This window comes from Stegostoma tigrinum, chromosome 30 (genome assembly GCF_030684315.1).
Source record: "Stegostoma tigrinum isolate sSteTig4 chromosome 30, sSteTig4.hap1, whole genome shotgun sequence".
NCBI lineage: Eukaryota > Metazoa > Chordata > Chondrichthyes > Orectolobiformes > Stegostomatidae > Stegostoma > Stegostoma tigrinum.
This window is the reverse complement of record NC_081383.1, coordinates 19,715,965-19,738,817: the sequence shown is the minus strand read 5'-3', so window position 1 is coordinate 19,738,817 and position 22,853 is coordinate 19,715,965. Positions and strand designations below refer to the sequence as shown.

Below are 22,853 nucleotides of genomic sequence, written 5' to 3'. Positions count from 1 at the left end.
CAGAAAAGTAAGATTAAGGACTTAATACACAGAATAGAGCTGTGGGTAAACACTTTTAGCTGGCTGTAGCTGCAAATTCCATTTTTAAATGTCAGAAAAATATTTGCATACAAAAGCCATGAAATATGTTCTTGCATTCAAATATCAAATCAACTGCTGTTCTCTCCTATTGTGACATCCATGCTGCCTTATGTTCATACATCCAGACATGGGCAAGAATATTTTGCTCCCAGAGGAGATGAGTTTGGAGGTGGACTGAAGCAGCTCAAGAAGGCAGCTAGCTCACCATCAACTTCTCAAGGGCAGCTAAGGATAGATAATAAATATTGGCCAGTCAGCAACATCCATGTCCCATGAGTGAATAACTAGAAAGAAAAGTTGGGAAAGCTACTTAATGTTGTAGGCAGAGCTGGGGGAGTGCAACTTACAAACCTCACTGCCTCCCTGCCTTGGCTGAAATTAGGTTCAGGTTGAGAAGTTTCACAATCAATCTTCTCACTCCACTACCGACTGGGGTCCTAAGTAGCAAATTCATGCACCAAACGGCATCGACCAAGCTCGCCTGGGATTAACCCAGCTTTCGGTAGGGTTGTCATAATCCAGTGTAGTCCAGTAGTGGTCAGTTTGTACACTAGAAGGTCAGGGGATAACTACTGAACAAAGTGCCTGATCGAGAGATTGAATACAGGGCACAGCAGTGCTCACTGAATGTGAAGCTGTGGGCTTGCTTCCAACACGTAGGCACCTCCCCGAACACCAGGAAGAGACAATCCCCATGCAGTACCTGCGCTGCTCCTCAGTCCTCTGTGTTCTCAGCTGCTCTTCCCACAGCAGTGACAGACTCGTCCATGGCACTGCCAAATGTGAGAGCTGACAGCCTCTGATCAGCTGCAGTTATGACTGAGCTGAACTACTGCCACCAGGATCTTCATTGAAAACATGGCGGCCCATTGCCCAGAGGGGAAAACAAAGGTTAAGAAAAAAGTAATAACTGGAAGCAAAGGCACTAGGTCTCCATCTTGAACCATACAACTCTCTGGATACTTTCAAGAAAGAGATAGATAGAGCTCTTACAGATAGTGGAATCAAGGGTTATGGGGATAAGGCAGGAACAGGATACTGATTGTGGATGATCAGCCATGATCATAATGAATAGTGGTGCTGGCTCGAAGGGCCAAATGGCCTACTCCAACACCTATTGTCTATTGTCTACACGGCGAGTCGGATTGGCATGTATCATTTGCAAGTTTTATCATTTCTTTTCCTTCTGGTGGCAGTGGGTTTATTAATACTGGATTATCATGCAGCTGAGCAAGTCTTGCCTGGAAAACATAATGCAGGTAACTGTAGCCAGAAGATACTTTTCCTAAAATTATGTGGCAGCTTACTTGAAACCAGACTCAAAGGTCTTTGGGAAGTCAAAGAATGAAAGAAGAGATATTGGGAGACTCAAGGTAGTTTATGTTGCTTGAATAATTTAAATACTTGTAGGAACTGAGAAAGAGAATAAAATGTAACTGAGTAATTTAAGCATAGAATGAGAAGCTACTGACATGATTGAAGCATAGTCAATATTAACGATTTATTTATAATTTATTTCTTAATTTAAGAACAAGACATTAGTTAATCACTTCAGAATTTCAGTCATGTTTTGAATTCAATTTGAATAAAAACCTGATTTTAAACTTGATAAGGGTGGCATAAAAGTTAGTGGAAATTTTACCTAAACTGAACAGATTTAAGCATTCAAATTATCTAAAACTGAAAGAGCATGCATCTAACTACAACAAAATTCAACATTGACCAAAATGCGAATAAGCTTTCAGTGATTGCAAACATTTCTCTAATGGTATTCTTTGCATTTAGAGATCAGCAATTATGGAAAGTCAGATTTTTATGAATACTACAGATGGGTTGAATTCTGCTAAAAACAATCAAGGTGTTTACGGTACTCACATGCATACTTAAATGTATTAAAGCATACAGGATGTAAATAATTTATTCAACTTAATTTCATTTGGAAAGCCGCTTGTAATGAAATTTGGATCTTCGCAGACCGACCAGCATCATTGACATTATTGACTCACCTCTATTAGCATATTTGGAGTGTCACTGATAATCAGAAGCTTTATTGGGCAAGCATGTTCATATAACACATAATACATACTTCAGCAAGTGACTCATCTCACCACACTGACATATGGAAATCCTAGATGATACTTTTCTCCTGATTACTCGGAGATCTCGGTGTCCATGTACACAGATCCTTGAAAGTTGCCACCCAGGTTGACAGGGCTGTTAAGAAGGCATACAGTGTTTTAGCTTTTATTAATAGAGGGATCGAGTTCCGGAACCAAGAGGTTATGGTGAAGCTGTACAAAACTCTGGTGCGGCCGCACTTGGAGTATTGTGTACAGTTCTGGTCACCGCATTATAAGAAGGATGTGGAAGCTTTGGAAAGGGTGCAGAGGAGATTTACTAGGATGTTGCCTGGTATGGAGGCAAGGTCTTATGAGGAAAGGCTGAGGGACTTGAGGCTGTTTTCATCAGAGAGAAGAAGGATGAGAGGTGACTTAATTGAGACGTATAAGATAATCAGAGGGTTAGATAGGGTGGATAGGGAGAGCCTTTTTCCTAGGATGGTGACGGCGAGCACGAGGAGGCACAGCTTTAAATTGAGGGGTGAAAGATATAGGACAGATGTCAGAGGTGGTTTCTTTACTCAGAGAGTAGTAAGGGAATGGAACGCTTTGCCTGCAACGGTAGTAGATTCGCCAACTTTAGGTACAGTTAAGTCGTCATTGGACAAGCATATGGGCGTACATGGAATAGTGTAGGTTAGATGGGCTTGAGATTGGTATGACAGGTTGGCACAACATCGAGGGCCGAAGGGCCTGTACTGTGCTGTAATGTTCTATGTTCTATGTTCTACTCCTGAGACATTGAAGCAATTAGATCAGTCTACACTTTTACCCAAACTGAGATATACATCAAGTAATAAGCTGAACTTTCCTGATCTACATTATACCCAAACCAGCAAACATTTCAGGGGCATGTATAATCTATCTGAATGATTGCCAAAGCTGAGGTTAGTGAATGTATTTTACTGATCCTGTTCCAGCCGCCTGATGACTCATTAAAAGGCATTGGCCCCATTTCCTGTGTAGGGGTTATCATTGTTACGTGGAACACTTAAATTGGGATTCTTGCCAATAGGAAAGCAGACATAAAATGATGTGAAAATAAAACATGCTCAGTTTTATCATGTGATTGCTGCAGATCCAGAAAAAGTCCAAAGAAGACTTAAAGGCACTATGGAGTTCTGAAGAGTCTAAGACATCACCTACAACAGCTATGGCCAATCCTGAGCTCTTAAGGACCCAACTCATGGCAATGAATTAAATTCACTGTGCTATCCACCCACATTTGGTGTCTTTTCTATGACTGTCTCAGCCTTAGCACCGTGATATGTCAAATATTCCTCGGAAATACAGTGGAAAAAGTTTTAAAAGCAAAAGAAAAGCACTGTCAGGAGGGATAAATAGGTCAGAAAGAATGCTCTGGTGGAGAAAGGGGTGGCTAAAATGAAGACAGAATAAGTTAACCGCAGAAGATTAATTACTTCAACTTTGGTCCAATTTAGCTTCAGCAAAAATAATACCACAGAACTGAAAGGTTTTTAAAAAACAGTTCTGCCTAAACATAGACTCCTACAACTGAAAGGATTAAATCGCATTTTGCTGTATAAAAAAACCTTAAGATGTGTCTTAACTCTTGATATATGATCAAGAATCTGATATCTTCTATCTAAATGCTGTAGTCCATGTAGCATATATCTATGATTTGATCCACAAACTAGACTGTTAATGCTAGCAAGCCACTTTTTAAAAAAATGACACAAGTAACAAATTTCACTGTTCATCACTTGGCACCAGATCGTAGTAATTTTGAAATAGGAATACCATGGAGACCAACAGTCTATGTGTCAAACCGCACAGCCATATGGCAACTAGAGCACAGTGAAAGCCTAATGCTAAGTTGTAGAGTCACTAAGGTTACATTGCAACACCAATGATCAACTAAACAACTTCATATGTTTAAAGTGTCATCTGGATGAAAGATCCAACATTATTGCACATTTAAAGTATTCAGCAACCTCAACCTAGATGAACTTGGTGGAAAATGTAGGAGTTTTGATTAGTTTTGATTTATTTTTGAAGCCTTCCCTTTTCTTTGGAAATATCAGTGCAAACAATCAGTATGTTTATTATTTTCATGTGTGCCTTCTTCAAATTACTTTTCCCTTTGCCAATAATAAGTTTTCAGATGGCAACCTTTCCTAAATTATTGTTGTACTTTAATAATAGCAAGTTTTGTTTCCTCACAATAAACTGTAGTTCCAAGTTTAAATTTGTCAACTTCACATGTTCTAGTGATACTGGGAACTTGCACTAGGAACTTGTTACTTTCTAAATCATAGGAAGTGCCAGTGGATTCATCAGCTTCTCATCTATCCATTATTTCATGAGAAACAGGCAGATAGAAGCTAAAATGGAAAGGTTGCAGTATTGGGAGGCCAAGTTATTGACCAGTCTCTTGAAATGTGGGTTCCTATATGCTATTTTTCTGGTGGCCATGTTTATGCTCACTTCCCAGTGACATCATGACAAGGAATAGGTTAATATTGTATTCAAATATTGCAAACAGGAACTGAGCGTCAACACATTAACAAGTGTTGCACAGAGGAATTTCACTTCATTCTGTCCTATTACATATAGGTGTAAATCAGTCAACAGCATTTTAAGACAAGCCTACATGATGTCATAAACCTGGTGTTTCCATCTGCTGCTAGCTCTCCAACTCAGTGGACAACCCTGTGAATGGGCAGAATTGGCCACAGACAGTGTTCCTTTGCTGTGCATAGACATCCATCCATATAATCATAAAAATTACACAGACACAGCAATTGTATTTTGATTTGAGAGCCAGCACACATGATGCTTGTTTCACTTTGCCATGTGAAAAGTGACAGATCCTGACATGGAGTTAACCACAGCATAAGACCAAGTGCTGAAGTGTCGCCAGATCCCAAACCTAAAATAAAATGGATGGAGCCATGTTAATGATCCTTTGGTTACCAACTAAGAAGCGTCAATGTTCAATGTTGACAAACAGTTCCACTTAAAAAGGCAGATGCGGGGAAAATAAACATTATCAAACAACCAAGAGTTATTTCAGTTTTCATTCTTCTTGGTTTTTTAAGGTGAAAAATTCCATTTCAGGGAGAGATCTGTAAGAAAGTCAAGATTCTTTTCCAGAAGTGAATCTGTAGAAATTAATGTTAGCAATATTAGTGGAAAAGTGTTTTAATTCATTTAGGGGACAATACTTTTCCCAATGTGTCAAACAAACATTGATCAGCTTGTTTGAAATGAATAATATCATCAGCTAAAATAAGGAATAATAATGCTTCATATGAATACATTAAAATTGGCTTGCAACTATTACTAACAGTAGCTGCCGAGCTACAATTAGAGAACTGACAACATAAAGCTACAATTACATGAGGAGACAATGAGTGTAAATAAATGTAAAAGTGTTCAAATTTCCACGGGGATGCTTGCAATCAACTATTGCTACCTCTTGTAACAGCAACGGATTACATTGTAGAGGTGCCAAATTCAAGGCATTTGTACTGTGAAAGGCTAGAAAACAAGGTGGAATCTAGACCCTCCAGCATCCCACTCTTTTAGGCTAATCTTAATTATTGAACTGTTACAGACAAAGGAAGCAGATACCAGTGTAACAGAAAGTCAGTGGCAGTTGGTTTGATCTCTAGGCTATAACCTTGTGTCAGGATTTAATGTGCGCTGCAGGGCTCATCCGTCACAGAACTGATGGGAGCCCTGTGCTGCATTTGCTTCCAGTCAGTCAGCAGTGACCACAACCATAGAATCCCTACAGTGTGGAAGCAGGCCCTTCAGCCCAACCAGTCCACGCTGAACCTCAAAGTATCCCACCCAGACCCACCCCGCTATAACCCACCTAATCTTTACATCCCTGAACACTCCAGACAATTTAGCATGGCCGATCCACCTAGCCTGCACATCTTTGGACTGTGGGAGGAAACCGGAGCACCCGGAGGAAAACCACGCAGACACAGGGAGAATGTGCAAACTCCACACAGACAGTCACCCAGGGTGGAACCAAACCGAGGTCCCTGGTGCTGTGAGGCTGCAGTGCTAACCACTGAGCCACTGTGCCGCCTTAAATTGCAGAATCCCTTCTCTACATCCTTGTGTCCAATAATGCATTCCCCATTCCCCACACTCCCACCACTACCTGCGAAATTCACTTTTAGACAGGCATGATAATTCCACGCTTGAGTTTATAATCAAAGCTTTAATGCCATTCTTGGGATCATGTGTACTGATGAATTGCTAGATTTGCGGGAGTGCAATGAAACCATAAACTGGGTTCCTGTTTCAATTTGGAATCCAATAATCTGGCAAAGAAGACTTGGTAAAACTTAAAATTTAGTAGTTAAGATTTACTTCAATTATTTTAGAATTCTGGATCAGGTTCAAGCAGGATAAGAAAAAAAATTGAGATTTCTGAGTTACATTAGAAACTTGACAATTCAGTCGTACCCCTGAATTTTATCATTTTGCTCATTTGTTTACTGTAGTATAAGATTGCTTCATGTCAGCTGTTCCCTGAAACATATGTTTCTTTTTCCATGCGATCACCGTAAAGAAAAACCTGGAATGAGGTGTAAGTGAACAGTGATCTGCAATCAATAACCAAGAAACCACCGCAGGAGTAAACATTGGAAATGTCAGTCAGAGAAGGAGAAAGGAATTCTATCCTAGAGTTTGCTTTCCTTTCAAGGCAACAGACATATGAGAGGATTGTAAATTAGAGAAGGCTATCTATCACTGTACGCAGTCATTCTCTGTCAAATACAAGTGACCAAATCTCATTGATTTTCCACCTTACTCGTCCTTTATAATGCTCCTTCAAAGCTGATCAAGCATCTGAATATCCATCTTAGTTTCTCATTTGAATTAGCATGGTTACTAAATGCTGGCCAGCCAGTGACATCCACATCCTATATTCACAGGAAAAGAAATAAAAGAAAACTGATAAGTCTTTCAAAAAGCCAGCATAATCATGATGGGCCAAATGGTTTTCTCCAGTGCAATAAAATTTCCACCATTTTAATAAACAAGAGTTAAGTATATTTTTCACTAATATTAAAAATGACATAAAATATATCCACAGGTAATTGTCAGTGATTAGTTAAGAACTCCAGTAAGTTTAAGCTTTAGTTGTAAGTATTCAAATTTTGTTCATCATTCTCGCAAGTGGAAAATCCTTTTTCAACTAAGTTTTTGATGGATAAATGTTAATAGCTCTTTAATTGGTACTTCCATGGAGGGACAGTAATTGGCTTGAATGAACTCATAAAGTGATTGTTTTAAACTGAATTCAACCCTTTCAATCTAAATTTGATCTCCATAGATAAGGTTGCCATTCCTTCCTCCAAATCAGCAAGCATTTGTCTCCTGAAAAAGAAACTGCACTATACAATATAAACACTCCAACTGACACAAACTTTCTTAAAGATTGCTCATATGACTCAATGAAGTGGCAATATAATCTTTCTTTCTTTAATTCTTATGGGGCTAGGAGGATCAAGAGTTCTTATGCTCAATCTACAAAAATATTACAACCTATTGCCTGCACATGCTTGCTCCATACATTAACTCACTGCCCATCCCACATCCCCCTTTCCTTTGATATTTGCTGCCTCTGTTAGGATCTATCTGGTGGCTTACAGCCAACATAATACCTGACATTCTAACATGAGATCTATAATTAAGGACAAAGGACTGGAGTTTGGCTACCAAGTGTTGAGAATTATGCCTCAGCAATATACAGAAATAATCCACACAATTAAGCTGGAGTTTAATATGAACTTTCTTCACAGTGCTTTAAAATGTTTGCTCCCATGTTTACAGCAGCTGATTGGAGTTCAGTCTCTCTGTCTCTAAGCAACTACCATGCATGCTCAAATAATCGTGAAACAGAGAACAGCCACACATAATAAAGTATCAAACAACTGAACAATTGTACAATAGGCTAAAGTGGCTAGCTCAAGTCAGGAAACTTTTTGACTTGTCGGATCAACCATAGTAAAAAATACTTTGAACTGAGTAATTTCCACTAAGGGGTGTTTCACTGCAGATTAAAGCCAAATTGTGGGGTGACGAGAAGTTTTGCCTCAGTTCTTTGGGGCTTTGTCCCAGTTGTTATATACATTTTAGCTGTATATCCCTCAAAACCATACTCCATAACCCCTCGTATCCCCTGTGTCAAAACCTTAGCTTCTTACCCAATATCTAATACATGCAGAGCTCAGGAATCCATGTGGAGATTAAAAAAAATCTTTTTTCAGTCCGATACAGCTCACTCTCAATACACCTGACAGTAAAAAGAACCTCCCCTTCATAAAATCTATTCAAAGCTTTTAATTCTCCTCAAATGGTTAATATCTTACAAAAAGAAAACACCTTCTCATTAGACATCAAAGACCGGTAATGCTTTAATAGCCTCTTTAAACTGTCAATCAAAAACCTCCTGATGAGGCATTTGTATGTTTAGAAAATCAGTAAAGCATTCATACTGGCATAACGATGGCCCTTATAGAAATGTCAACAAGATGTTTGATTGAAACTGCATGATTAGATATTACTTTTTTCCAGGCCTACGCTTGTCAATCAAATCAATCCACAAGATTTGTTTTAAACACGCACTGTCAGCTGTGGCCTCTTTGTTTTAAGTTTAAACAGTGGGAAAATAAAAAAAGAACCTTAAGATCATGACAGTTATCAGACTCAAATCCCCTTTCAAGAGTATTTTTGTTTCTCACATTGCAGCCCAAGGCTCTGGGACCAGACAAAATGGGAACTGCTTAAACTGTGTTCAAAATTAAATCTGCCAAAATTGAAGTTAGAGCTTTAACATCCAGGTCCTGCCTGCCATTTTTAAAAGTTTAACAGCGTTGGGAAGACTCTGAAAAGAGATCCAGCTCAAAGTAACTCAGCATTTTTTTCAAAATTGGAAAGAGTAAATTTTAAAAAAGCAGGTCATGACCTCAATAAATTTTTGGATGAAGCAATTAAAAGAGTAAATAGAAAATATTTAAGGATGTAGTTTGCATAGACCTCTTGGAGACATTCAGCTAAAGATCCTCACAAGAGACTGTTAGTTTAAACTTATGAGATTGAAGGCAAATTACCAGCTTGGTGAGCAGATTGTTTAGACAGTAAAAGATGGAAAGCAGGGATATTTATGCACATAAATTTGAAAGGAAGTGATGTCCCACTTGTTAGGGCATCATTTCATCACTATATTTTTTAAGTTAATTACAGAATAAGCAGTCACATATGCAAGTTGGCTGATAACACAAAGATTATTTGTTTAATAAATATTGTATACAGAAGCAATAAATTACAAAAATATTTATAGATTAAATTGATGGGAAATCCCAGGTTAGACCACATCTGGATACAGTGAAGAATTCTGGGCACCAAATTTTGGATAGGATATAGAACCTGAGGAGAAGAGCAACTCTGATTCACCAGAATGTTACCAGTGTTCCATGTTTTGGAGAGTTCATATAAACTAAACTTGCTTTCCTTGGAAAAATGAAGGTTTTTGAGTGATATGATTGAAGATTTTTGGATTTGGAATGGAATTGATAGGGTAGATGGAGGGAAAAGTTTTCCTCTGTTGGGGAACCTGGATTAAGGGCAAGTTCTATTAATATCAGCATAAAGCCTCTCTGAGCCAAGCCAATAAAAAGTTAGGAAATATTTCTTCATGTGAAGGATGGTAGAACTCTGGAACTCTCTTCCAGAGCAGGAAACAATACTTCAGCTTTGGCAATTTCCCATATCTAGAGACGCATGAGACAGACAAATTACATCATGAAGTACTCTGCTTTTGCCAAAAGCCCAGACACTATGGCCTGAGGGATGTCACTCAGCACCAAGTATTGCTAGTCATTTCTCTGTCTGATGCTTACTGCCTGCCATGGACATTTTAGAAAGATTCACAGGTTGACAAACAAACTTCTTGGTCACATTACAATTTTCCCTTAAAGGCTATCAAGTCCTGGAGGAGGCCTCAAAAAGGATTCAGAAGCAGAGATGCAACCCAATGTTCCACAAGACCTCCAGCACATGATAGCTAAAGTAATCATTTGTTAACGTGAGATCAACAGATTTTTGCTAGACCACGGTATTGAAGGCTACAGACAGACAGCAGGTGGATGAACAGGATACCTATAAGTCATGAGCTCATTGAAATGACAACCAGATTCTCAGGGCTCAGTGGCCTACTCCTAGTTGTTTATCATCACTGTGTTGTAGAGAAATGCGAGGCCCCAAAGAGTAATTAAATAAATGGCAAATTTTTTAGGGCTTAGGTTTTAGTTCAGTGAGGAATTTCATATTTTAGGTGGGAAGGGTAGTGAGGGGTGGGGACATTATTTTGAGGGTGAATCTCGGCAGAAGGGATTTCTTGAATGTTTAACTGAAGGATGCTAAAATAATTTTCCACCAGTTTAATTCATACCCTAACCAATGGGCAGCCTAATTGATAGATCTGTTGGGTAGGAAACATGTTGCATAAAGCCACAGCAGGTTTTGGTGAATGGGGTGGGGAGTAGTGGAGGGAGGAAGTGGGAGAAGAATGGGGAGGGTTTGCAGTGGGAGTCTTGGTGGGTGCAGTGATGGTCCAATTCCAGGGAATCCCGATCCATGTCACACAGGTAACATTTGTACTCGGGAAACCTTATTCAAGTAAGAGTTCCAGATTGCGCAAACTGTCCAATCATGTCAGTGGAGATTCAGGTTTTGGGTGAGCAGCGAGCAGATAGTGGTCAGGAGAGGGGTGGAGATCCAAAACGTCAAGCTTTCCTGTTCCTCTGATGCTGCTTGGCCTGCTGTGTTCATCCAGCCTCACACCGTGTTAATCTCAGAATAACTTTCAATGTTTGTTTAACTTTGCAGTACCTAATACCTATTATCCATTTATCTATCGCTAACAATTAGCATATCCAGTCCCATTAATTACAGCCTTTCAGTAGAAGGTTGGAGATGAAGAGGTCGAGGGGGGTAGAATTTCACAAGCTTCAAAATCTCCCCTCCCCCTACTGCATCCCAAAACCAGCCCAGCTCATCCCCACCTCCCTAACCTGTTCTTCCTCTCACCTATCATCCTGGAGACCAGTTACTAGTGGTGTACCACAAGGGTCAGTGCTGCTGTTTGTCATTTTTATAAATGACCTGGATGAGGGCATAGAAGGATGGGTTAGTAAATTTGCAGACGACACTAAGGTCGGTGGAGTTGTGGATAGTGACGAAGGATGCCGTAGGTTGCAGAGAGACATAGATAAGCTGCAGAGCTGGGCTGAGAGGTGGCAAATGGAGTTTAATGCAGACAAGTGGGAGGTGATGCACTTTGGTAGGAGTAACCGGAAGGCAAAGTACAGGGCTAATGGTAAGATTATTAGCAGTATAGATGAGCAGAGAGATCTCGGTGTCCATGTACACAGATCCTTGAAAGTTGCCACCCAGGTTGACAGGGCTGTTAAGAAGGCATACAGTGTTTTAGCTTTTATTAATAGAGGGATCGAGTTCCAGAACCAAGAGGTTATGGTGAAGCTGTACAAAACTCTGGTGCAGCCGCACTTGGAGTATTGTGTACAGTTCTGGTCACCGCATTATAAGAAGCTTCGGAAAGGGTGCAGAGGAGATTTACTAGGATGTTGCCTGGTAAGGAGGGAAGGTCTTATGAGGAAAGGCTGTGGGACTTGAGGCTGTTTTCATTAGAGAGAAGAAGGTTGAGAGGTGACTTAATTGAAACATATAAAATAATCAGAGGGTTAGATTGGGTGGATAGGGAGAGCCTTTTTCCTAGGATGGTGACGGCGAGCATGAGGGGGCATAGCTTTAAATTGAGGGGTGACAGATATAGGACAGATGTCAGAGGTAGTTTCTTTACTCAGAGAGTAGTAAGGGAATGGAACGCTTTCCCTGCAACGGTAGTAGATTCACCAACTTTAAGTACATTTAAGTCGTCATTGGACAAGCATATGGACGTACATGGAATAGTGTAGGTTAGATGGGCTTGAGATCGGTATGACAGGTCGGCACAACATCGAGGGCTGAAGGGCCTGTACTGTGCTGTAATGTTCTATGTTCTATCCCCTCCTCCCACCTCAAGACCCACCCCCTTTTTCTACCTACTAACCTTATCCTGGCCCCTTGACCTGTCCGTGTTCCCCGGTCTGACCTATCCCCTCCCTACCTCCCCACCTACACTCACCTCTACTGGCTCCATCCCCACCTCTTTGACTTGTCTGTCTCCTCTCCACCTATCTTCTCCTCTATCCATCTTCAATCCGCCTCCCCCTCTCTCCCTATTTATTTCACAACCTCCTTCCCCTCCCCTTTTCTGATGAAGGGTCTAGGCCCGAAATGTCAGCTTTTGTGCTCCTAAGAAGCTGCTTGGCCTGCTGTGTTCATCCAGCTCCACACTTTGTTATCTCCGATTCTCAAGCATCTGCAGCTCCCATTATCACTGCAGGTAAGCATGCAAGTACAGCAGGCAGTAAAGAAGGCAAATGGTATGTTGGCCTTCATTGCAGGAGGCTTCGAGTACAGGAGCAGGGATGCGTTGTTGCTGTTGTACAGGGCCATGGTGACACCACACGTGGAATATAGTGTGCAATTGTGTTCTCCCTTTCTGAGGAAGGATGCTCTTGCTCTCGAGGGAGTGCAGCAAAGGTTTACCAGACTGGTTCCAGGGATGTTGGGTCTGGTATATGAGGAGAGATTGACTAGGTTAGGATTGTTTTCCCTGGAAGTTCAGATGAATGAGGGGAGATGTCATAAAGCATACAAAAATCTAAAAGGAGTGGATAGGGTAGATGCAGGGAGGATGTTTCCGATGGTAGGTGTGTCCAGACCAGAGGTCACAGTATGGGGATTCGGGGTAGAGGATTTAGGATGGAGATGAGGATGCATTTCTTCAAGCTAAGAGTGTTGAACCTGTAGAATTCATTACCACAGGAAGTAGTTGATGCCAAAGCATTGAATATATTCCAGAAGCGACTACCTATAGCTCCTGGGGCAAATGGGATCAAAGGTATTAGGGAGAAAGCAGAATTAGGCTCTTGAGTTGGACAATCAGCCATGATTGCAAAGAATGGTGGAGCACGCTTGAAGGGCCAGATGGTCTCCTTCTGCTCCTATCTTCAATGTTTCTATGCTCCCACTCTTATTTTCTCCACCTGGCCTGCCTCATTTCACAGTACCAGATCCAACATAATGACTTCCTTAGCAGTACTGGAAATGTACTGTTCCAGTAAGCTCTCCTGCACACATTCTAGGAATTCCTCCCCTTCCGTGTCTCACACTTGACATTTTTCCCATCTATCCTAGGGCAATTGAAATCACCGACTATCATAGCCTTTTTGTCCTGGAAATTTCCATAATCTGCCTGAAAATGCTATTTTCTACCCCCTCCCTACTATTCGGAGGCCTATAGTGAAGTATGTGCTCCCTTCCTGTTTTTCTCCTCCCACTACAGGGATTCTAATTCAGGAGCTACACCTCATTCAGGGGCTATGATACTATCTTTAATCAAGACTGCTATACCTCCTCCATTTTTACCTACTCTGTTTCTACTAAAATCATATAACCTGGATGGTAAATATCCTGCTGTAAGTAACTCAGCTCCTGACTCCCCAGTCCTTGTCCACCATCTACAGAGAAACAAATCAAGAATGTAATGGAATACTCTCAACTTGCCTGGATGGGTACTGCTCCAACAACACTCAAGAGGCTTGAAACTTTCCAAGATAAAGCAGCCTGCATGATTGGCATCACATCCAAACTATTCACCCTCTCAACCACCATTACACAGTACAAACAGTGTGCACCATCTACATGATGAGCTTCAGAAAATCAACAAGACTTCTTAAGCAGAACCCACAACTAGGGCAGGGGCAACCAGGAAAGGATAGTGAAAACAGTCTCAGACAAGGATGCCCTAGAATGAATCTCAATCTATAAATATGAAGATCACAAAGATACACATGTAAACAGATGACCCTGTATGTTTGAGTCTGTGCAGTGCTTCATGCGTCAAATGACACCAACATCCTATGTGTCTCTCTTCCTTTGGGGCAGAACTCAATCTGTAAGATGCCTATGACACGTAAAGTAGAAAGACATTATAAACTCAATAAATGTGTTCTTCATTGCAATACAATATGATACTGCAAGTCTTAGAGTAAAGAACAGTTTCAAAGATGCAGTATATACTGAAAATCTAAACACATGAATTGCAACACTTCATTAATAAATAAAAAGCTGTTGATAATAAATAATGGAGCATGTTTGTCTCTTCTGTTACCAATTAAAGATGCATTTAGAATTTGAAGATATTTAACAATAAACACCACCACAAAAGAAACACAGCATTTGAGAGATTTCTAACACTGTCTTGAAGAAACTATATGTATGCTGATCTGCAATTAATTAATTATTGATCAACAGTTAAACCACCATTCGCACTACCTTTAACACCCAAATTAAAAATTCAGGTGCCTAAGCAATTGCCTTTCATGATATCAGGTTAAGATTTCAAATTTATGCAACTGTTTGTAGTTTAAATATATCTGATGAGGTCACAGTTGGGTCGCCAAACAACTTCTATAGAATGACAAAATGTCTAATTCAGGTGAAGGACTATCCTCTGAATCATTAAAGACTATTAAATAAGAAACTAGAAATAAATTTCAATAATTAAAGGCTGACGAAGAAGAATTGCCTACATCAGTATAACAACAACTTGAACTTAAATAGTGTCTTTATCACAAAAAAAATCCATGGGGGAGCAAATAAAATTAGAGATGGTAGAGGACCTGAAGGAGAATTAGATTTGTACTTATTCCCTTATTCTCTTAAGGAACACCTTCTACTGAAAGGCTGTAATTAATGGGACTGGATCGTGCTAATTGTCAGCGATAGAGAAATAGATAATAGGTATTAGGTACTGCAAAGTTAAACAAACATTGAAAGTTATTCTAATCAGCTTTTCATTTCTTTGAAGTTTGAGCTTGATAATATGAAAAAAATTTTAACTGAGCTGAGGAGATTAGCTTTGTCAAGATCCATAACAGTTATAGGAGACAGATGTATGCAAGATTATTTCAGTTAAAAACGAAAGAATATGAAGTGAGTGTAAATCTACAAAAAATGTTAAAAAAAGTTATTGAAGGCGAAGTTAAAATTAAAGTTTACTCTGTAAAGACATATAATATTCCGCTGTGTCATTAAAACATAATTTTAAGGTGACTGAAGGAAGGTATAGGGGGAAAGGCAGAGGTAGGTTCTTCACACAGAGAGTGGTGGGCATGTGGAATGTGCTGCCAGCTGTGGTAGTGGAGTCAGATACTTTAGAGACTTTTAAGAGATTCTTGTATAGGTGCATGGAGGATAGTAAAATGTAGGGTGTGCAGGGTGGATTGATCTGAGTATACTAATAGGTCGGCACAACATCGCGGGCCAAAGGGCCTGCACTGTGCTCTATTGTTCTATGTTCTATGTTGTTCTAAAGCTGTTTAGGGACAAAACTAACCAATTAGGATATCACTGGATAATAAAAGATGGAGTAGGGCACATGATGAAGAACAAGAACAATGTAATCAAATTCAACACTATTTGGTTTATTCACTTCTATTTCTCCTCTCTCTTCACGTCAGAAGTATTGACTCCAGCTGGGGCAAATTTCTGTTATTCCACATTATCCTTTCACGTAGTAACTTTTCTTCGTTTTGAAGCATTTAGAGCACGTCAGCAGATTACTCTCACAGATGAGGAATTCTAGGTAGGGGCATTGTGCCTGAGTCATCCTCTCTACATACAAGAGATCATATAGGAGGTGTTGGTTAGTGGTGAGGAACATTGTGTTTCATTATCCCAGGATAATAGAGGCAGCAAGATGTGATTCCCCCGCTTGGACAGATGATTATGCTCCAGAAATTAGTATAATGAGAATGTACATGGTAACAACAAGATGATGTGTATGATGATGGGGAAGTTAAAGTCACCATAGTCTTATCAGGCCATGGTGCTGCTTTCTCATCAGAGAGAGGGACGACTGTTGGTGAGTTTAAGCTGAGGGGCACCATGCCTCAGGAAATGTCAAAATTGAGAAGGCAAGACATTCACGATAACCCACAGCAATGCAGGAAATGAACCCGCACTGTTGGTGTCCCTCTGCGTTTGCAAACCAGCCATCCCAGCTAACTGATCTCCTGATATGATGACATAACAGATATTACCACTCACAGGCTGTTGAGGCTTTGTGCACGGAGGCATGGATGAACTGTACTACAGAGAGGTTTTTCAAGGTCAGTGGATGCATCACCGTGTGATGTGGCAACTGCTCTTTCAAAGACTGCTAGAAACTACGGAGAGTCATGAACACAGCCAGGTCCATCACACAAGCCAGCCTTCCCACCGTTGACTCCATCTATTCTTCCTGTAGCCTCAGGAAAGCAACCAACATTATCAGAGGCCCTTTCCAGCCAATTATATCTCTTTCACCCCCTTCTGTCATGCAGAAGGTATAAACATTTTGAAAACATGTACAAACAGATTCAAGAACAGCTTCTTCCCCATGTTAATGCTGATCTTTCTCTCCCTGCACCTTCCCTGTGGTTGTAACACAATAAACTGCAGTCAGTTCTATTATCCTGCTGCACTTTACTTGGTATGATCTGCCTATAGGGGATGCAAAGCAACACTTTTCACTGTATCTTGGTACATGCTTTAGCAATGAATCAAATAAATAAAAGTTTGTTCAACCACTGAGAATCAGACAATAGAGGCTCTGAAAGATGTCAGGCTAGGAATAGGGACAGTGTGGTCTAAGACAGCAGCCTTTACAAAGCAGGATGGAAACTCAAATGTCAGTCTTTATATTTGGCAGAATCCATTAGGATAAAGAGCATGAGGTTGCATCCACGATGTTAGAGAAATGCAAGGAAGTGGTTCAAACCAGAAAATCTGGTACCAGCTGAAATGATGTTGTTAGTTTATGTAACACAATCTGGGAGCTTTCCAGTAATTGGTCTAAAAGAGGAAGCTGCTTGTATCAGGAGAAAGGTAAAAGTAACTACGTAGGAGCAAATTACTGCAGATACTGAATCTGAGTTGGAAACAAAAAATGCTGGAGATCACAGCAAGTCAGGCAGCATCCATGGAGACAGAATAAGCTAATGTTTCATAACTCTTCATCAGAGCTGAAGTGAAATGTGGAGGGGACAGCATTTATGTCATAGTGCGGAGGAGGACTGTTGGAATGTTGGGGAGAAAGAATGTTCATAGTTCATTTTGAGTGGATTGGAGTGTGAGAATGGCAGAGCATTGGTGTGTCTGACTGCCAGACTGGAAAGAACATACAGTCCTACTGGGGTGGGGAGAGAGGGCGACAGAGAACTTAACAAGCAATGCTAAAAGAGAGGAAAGCAATAGGTTCACAATTTGAAGCTGTTGAACTCAATATTCAGCCCAGAAGGTTGTAAACAACCTAGTTTGCAGATGAGCTATTGTTCCTCCAGTTTGTGCAATAATTCTCTGGAGCATGGCAGCATGCTGAGTGCAGACAAGTGAGCATACGAACAAGATGCTGTATTAAAATGATCGGCTAGAGGAATGTCAGGGTCATGCTTGCACACGGACCGGAGGTGTTCTGGCAAAGCGGTCACCAAGTCTGCATTTGCTTTCTCCAATGTAGAGTAGGCCACATTGGGTGCAGCGAATACAATATACAAGATTGGAGAAGGTATATGTGGAATGCCACTTCCCCTAGAAAAACTGTTTAGGCCCTTGGATGGTGAGCAGGTAAGAGGTGAACTGGCATGTGTTTCACCTTCTGCGGTTATATTGGAAGGTGCTGTGGAAAGGAGGTGTGGTGTTCGTGGCTGAGGAAAGGACTAAGGGGAGTGAGGGAAGATATGTTTTGTGGTGGCATCCTGCTGGAGTTGGCTGAATGGCGAAGAATAATATTTTGAATGTGGACACCAGTGGGATGAAAAGTGAGGACAAGGGGGACCCGATCAAGCTGTTGGGATGGGAAGGGGCAAGGGCAGGAGCACATGTGATAGGTCGGATGTGGTTGAGGGCCCTGTCGAAGCAGTGGGCGGGAAACCAAAGTTATGGAAGAAGGAAGCCATGTCAGCATCACTGTTTTGGAAGGTGGTATCATCCAAATAGATTCAACATAGTTGAAGGAACAAGGAGAATGGGATGGAATCCTTGCAGGACGTAGGGTGGGAAGAGCTGCAGTGAAGCTAGTTAATGGCATTGTAGTGGATGGCAGTGGACAGTATATCCCCTAATATGAAGACAGAGGGGCCAAGGAAAGGAAGGGAAGTGTTGGAAATGGATGATGAGAAAGTTATAGAAGGGTGGAAATTAAAGGCAAATTTTTCAAGGTCCAGGCAGGACCATGAAACAGCACTGAAAGAGTCATTAATGTGCATTGAAAGGATTTGTAGGAAGGGGCCAGTATAGGACTGGGAAAAGGAACAAAATTAGAGGGGGTAAATTTAAAACGGAAATGAGACGACATTTCTTCAGCCAGAGAGTGGTGGGCTTGTGGAATTCATTGCCACGGAGTGCAGTGGAGGCCGGGACGTTGGATGCCTTCAAGGCAGAGATCGACAAATTCTTGATCTCACAGGGAATCAAGGGCTACGGGGAGAGTGCAGGGGAGTGGAGTTGAAATGCCCATCAGCCATGATTTAAATGGCGAAGTGGACTTGATGGGCCAAATGGCCTTCCTTCCACTCCTATGTCTTATGGTCTTATGGTCTATGTCCACGTACCCCTTAAAGAGGCAGGCATAACTGGGACCTATGCAGGTGCCCATAGCCACTCCTTTGACTTGGCAGAAGCAGGATGGATTAAAGGAAAAATTGTTTAGTGAGATAACAAGTTCAGCCTCATGGAAGAAAGGGGTGGTCCTCTGACGCCCTTCACCATATTGACAATTTCCAGTTCCCTGGCCCTAACTGCCTCCTGTCCCCCAAGGATGTCCAATCCTTCCTACACTTCCATTCCCTACCAGGATGATCTGAGAGCCCTCGGCTTCTTCCTTGACTAGAGGCCTGAACAATCCCCGTCCACCACCATTCTAAGGATCATTGTCTGCCACTCAAAGAACTCCAGCCGAACTCCACCACCAAACACACCTTCCCCTCACCCTCCTGTCTGCATTTTGCAGGGATCATTTCCTGCAAGACACTCTAGTCCATTCCTCAGCCACTAACACTACCACCCCTTCCCACGGCATCTTCCCATGTAACCACAGAAGATGCAACACTTGCATTTTCACCTTCTCCCTGCTCACCATCCAAGGGCCTACACAATGTTTCCTAGGGAAGCAGCATTTCACCCGTACCTTCTCCAAACTTGTGTATTCATTGCACTTCTATATTGGATAAACCAAATGCAGGCTGGGGCTGGCTGCTTTGCAGAACACCTCCAGTTGGTGCACAAGCATGACTCTGACTTCCTGTAGCCGGTCATTTTAACACAGTATCTTGCTCACATGCCCACATGTCTGTCCTCAGCACGTTGCCATGCTCCAGTGAATCACAGCACAATCTGAAGGTGGAAATTCTCATCTTCAGACTAGGCAGTTTACAATCTTCTGGGCACAATATTGAGTTCAACAGCTTCAAATTGTGAACCAATTCTTCCCTTTCTTTTAACTTTACTTGTTACATTCTCTGTCACCCTGCCTTCATTTCCTGCACTCTAGTGGGAATATCAGTCCTTTCCAGACTTGCAGTTAGACTCACCATTGTTCTGTAACTCTCATATTCCAATTGCTTAATCTGAACTATCAAAACCCTTCCTCCCCCAGTGCTCTAACACTTCCCACCGCCCTGCACCAACACCTCCCCCCCACCCAACCCCCAGATCCACACTCTCATATCATTGCATTGATTCTGATTCCTCCACACTTCACTTCAGTTCTGATGAAGAGTCGCCTGAACTTGAAACATTAGCTTGCTCTCTCTCCATGGCTGCTGCCAGACCTGCAAAATGATCTCCAGCAGTTTCTGTTTTCAGTTAAAGTAGCTCTATTTTTCAGTGCTGTTTACACTTCTTGTGAGGTCAGTCGAATAAGATTTACCCCTAAGTTGGGAACTGGCAAACATTCTAGGAATATATCACTGCAAGCATTGTGCATAGCCATTGCTTTTTGGCATTCACTCTCCAATCGTTCCATAGCAGCATTCAATACTTTCCTTGTTCGCCCAGATGGACCTCTAATTGCCAAGCTGGGCTTGCTCCACTGTGATATGCAGCTTGTGGGAGCAGCCAGCCAGCATAGTGAATGACATTTCCCAGAGTCCATTGCACTCAGCTATGGGCAGCCTCAATAGTTAAACAAAAATTATTAAACTTCCTTTTTTCATTCTGCTGTGTTCTCTATGAGTGGAATATCCCTCACAAGCTCTGGTATCTGATATCCACTTTCTCTCCAATAGAGCTATTAACACCAAATTCACTGTTAAACTGTCAAACAACAAAATATTTATTTATTGGCTGATGTGGAGTATTCAGCCATTTACAAACCTATAATAATAGACCTCTGTAAAAAATTACAGCAATTCCAAACCTGCCCAGACAGGGTTAATAGTTTCATCAGTAATGAAGCAAAGTTAATAAGTATTACAATTACAATGACATTTTAAAGTCATCTATTAATATATTGTTGCATAATTACATTTGGATTGGTTTTAATGAATAGGTTAAGAATGTCTTAACAAAATAAATATTACCTTATATAGAAAACATTAACAATATGTGATTTGAATGTAGACTGCTTTGTTGAATGACTCACCAAAAGCCTTTCTTGGTTCGACTAATCCAAGTGTAAATGGTTGACCTTTGGGCAAATCTTTCAACATCTTGGCAACTTCATAGTGCCGACAACCTACGATCGTTTGATCGTTTATTCCCTCTATGTGATCTCCAACACAGACTGTCTTGATTCTATCGATTGTGCTGCCTTCTTTTATCCTCTGTGAAATCAATGTTGTTGTTTAGTAAAAATGAATTTAATTAGCCATATGAAAGAGATTGATCTTTTCATAAAGCGTTTCAAAGTTCAATATACAGGCACAGTTTCAACAACTCATTACATTAATTAAAGACAGAAAGAAATCATTAATTTGACTTTAGCTGGTATTTCACATCAAAAGCTATGCTTAGACATGTGGAAGCAATGTTACTAACTTAACCCTGAGATTGGAGGAAGGTCTTCCCTGAATGATTTTTAAATGTTTATAAGTTAAGTTGTTTCTAGCATTTTACATCTTCATATGATTGCTTGCTTGGTTTTGAGAAATTTGATTATTTAATCTTTTAACTGATTCTCTAGGGTAATGTTTTATCTACAAAATGATGCTACAATGTTATCACTGGAGTTTAATCTGCTAGAACTGAACAGTTCTTAGTGTGATAATGCATAATCAAGCTATAAATTAACAAAACAGTGTCAACAAGATCTAGGGGACAGGATGAGAACAGATATGTAAGGTATATGAATCTCGTGAGGATATGATTTCAGCTGGAAGAACCATCATGAAATGAGCAGAAGTCCAAGAAACCAGAAACTCACCTTTTTTCCAGTTTTCTGGTCCTGTAAAGTTGAAGTTTTGAACACAAGTATTCTGGCATTAGTTTAGCATGTTTGCTTATTTTAACAATTTAAGGAGTCTGTTACTGACACTGATTGGTTCCTGTTCAACGTGATACCTTTTCACATAGAAATGTTGTTAAGCCAATAATCAGATAATGTAAATGCTTTCCAACCAGCAGCATTTAAATTTTGAACAAAAAAAAGTTGCTGGAAAAGCTCAGCATGTCTGGCAGCATCTGTGAAGGAAAAAAACAGAGTTAATGTTTCGGCTCAGAGTTCTGAGGAAGGGTCACCGGACCCGAAACATTAACTCTGTTTTCTTCTTCACAGATGCTGCCAGGCCTGCTGAGCTTTTCCAGCAACTTTGTTTTTGTTCCTGATTTACAGCATCCGCAGTTCTTTTGATTTTTTCTTAACATTTAATTTTAATGTGTTTTAACTGATGGAGCTCTAACAGATTGTTATTTTTGATACATTTGGGACATCATTATGAGCAATACAAAATACTTTCTGTTCATTCCATTTGTTCAATTTGTTCAGGTGAGGAGAAATTAAAATGCCAGCACTTAAAGCTCATTTGTTCAAATAAGCAACTTACCTTTATCTTAAATAAGGTGAGGCAAGTTTGCTGAAATTTGAAATTATAGTGCAAATGAATTTAATGCAAATATAATTAGCTCAACAACGCAATATCCCTCAGAGACTCTGTAAAGTCCAGTCGATAGGCATGCCAGATTAATAATGCTATTGGTTAACAGATGGCACCCCAGGTTGCCACATGACTTTGCAAAGAGGGAAAGGCAGGTCCCTACACATGTAGCCCTTTCACCCCGGTGGAGTCTCACATCATCGGTATGGTGGTTGAGCAATGGAAAAATAACCATTCACTGCCCCAGGCAAGGACTGAGGCAGAGGCTGTATATTTGGCTGATGTGGTCAGTTATGTTGGTGCCAGCTTTAAAGTCACTGCTTCAGACCACCTCTATAGCTATGTGACCACTGCCTACCCCATAGACTTCAGACATTCAGCACAGCTTATGGAAATC

At 40.8% G+C, this 22,853-nt stretch overlaps 1 protein-coding gene across 1 annotated transcript in view; it reads right to left on the bottom strand.

Moving 5' to 3' along the window:
- The window catches only part of LOC125465648 (PDZ domain-containing protein GIPC3-like), a 79,626-nt gene that overhangs the window by 44,929 nt on the left and 11,844 nt on the right, over nt 1-22,853 (bottom strand). The window contains exon 3 of the mRNA XM_059638424.1: nt 21,007-21,187. Coding sequence (XP_059494407.1) covers nt 21,007-21,187 — 181 coding nt within the window. The remainder of the gene's footprint in view (nt 1-21,006; nt 21,188-22,853) is intronic.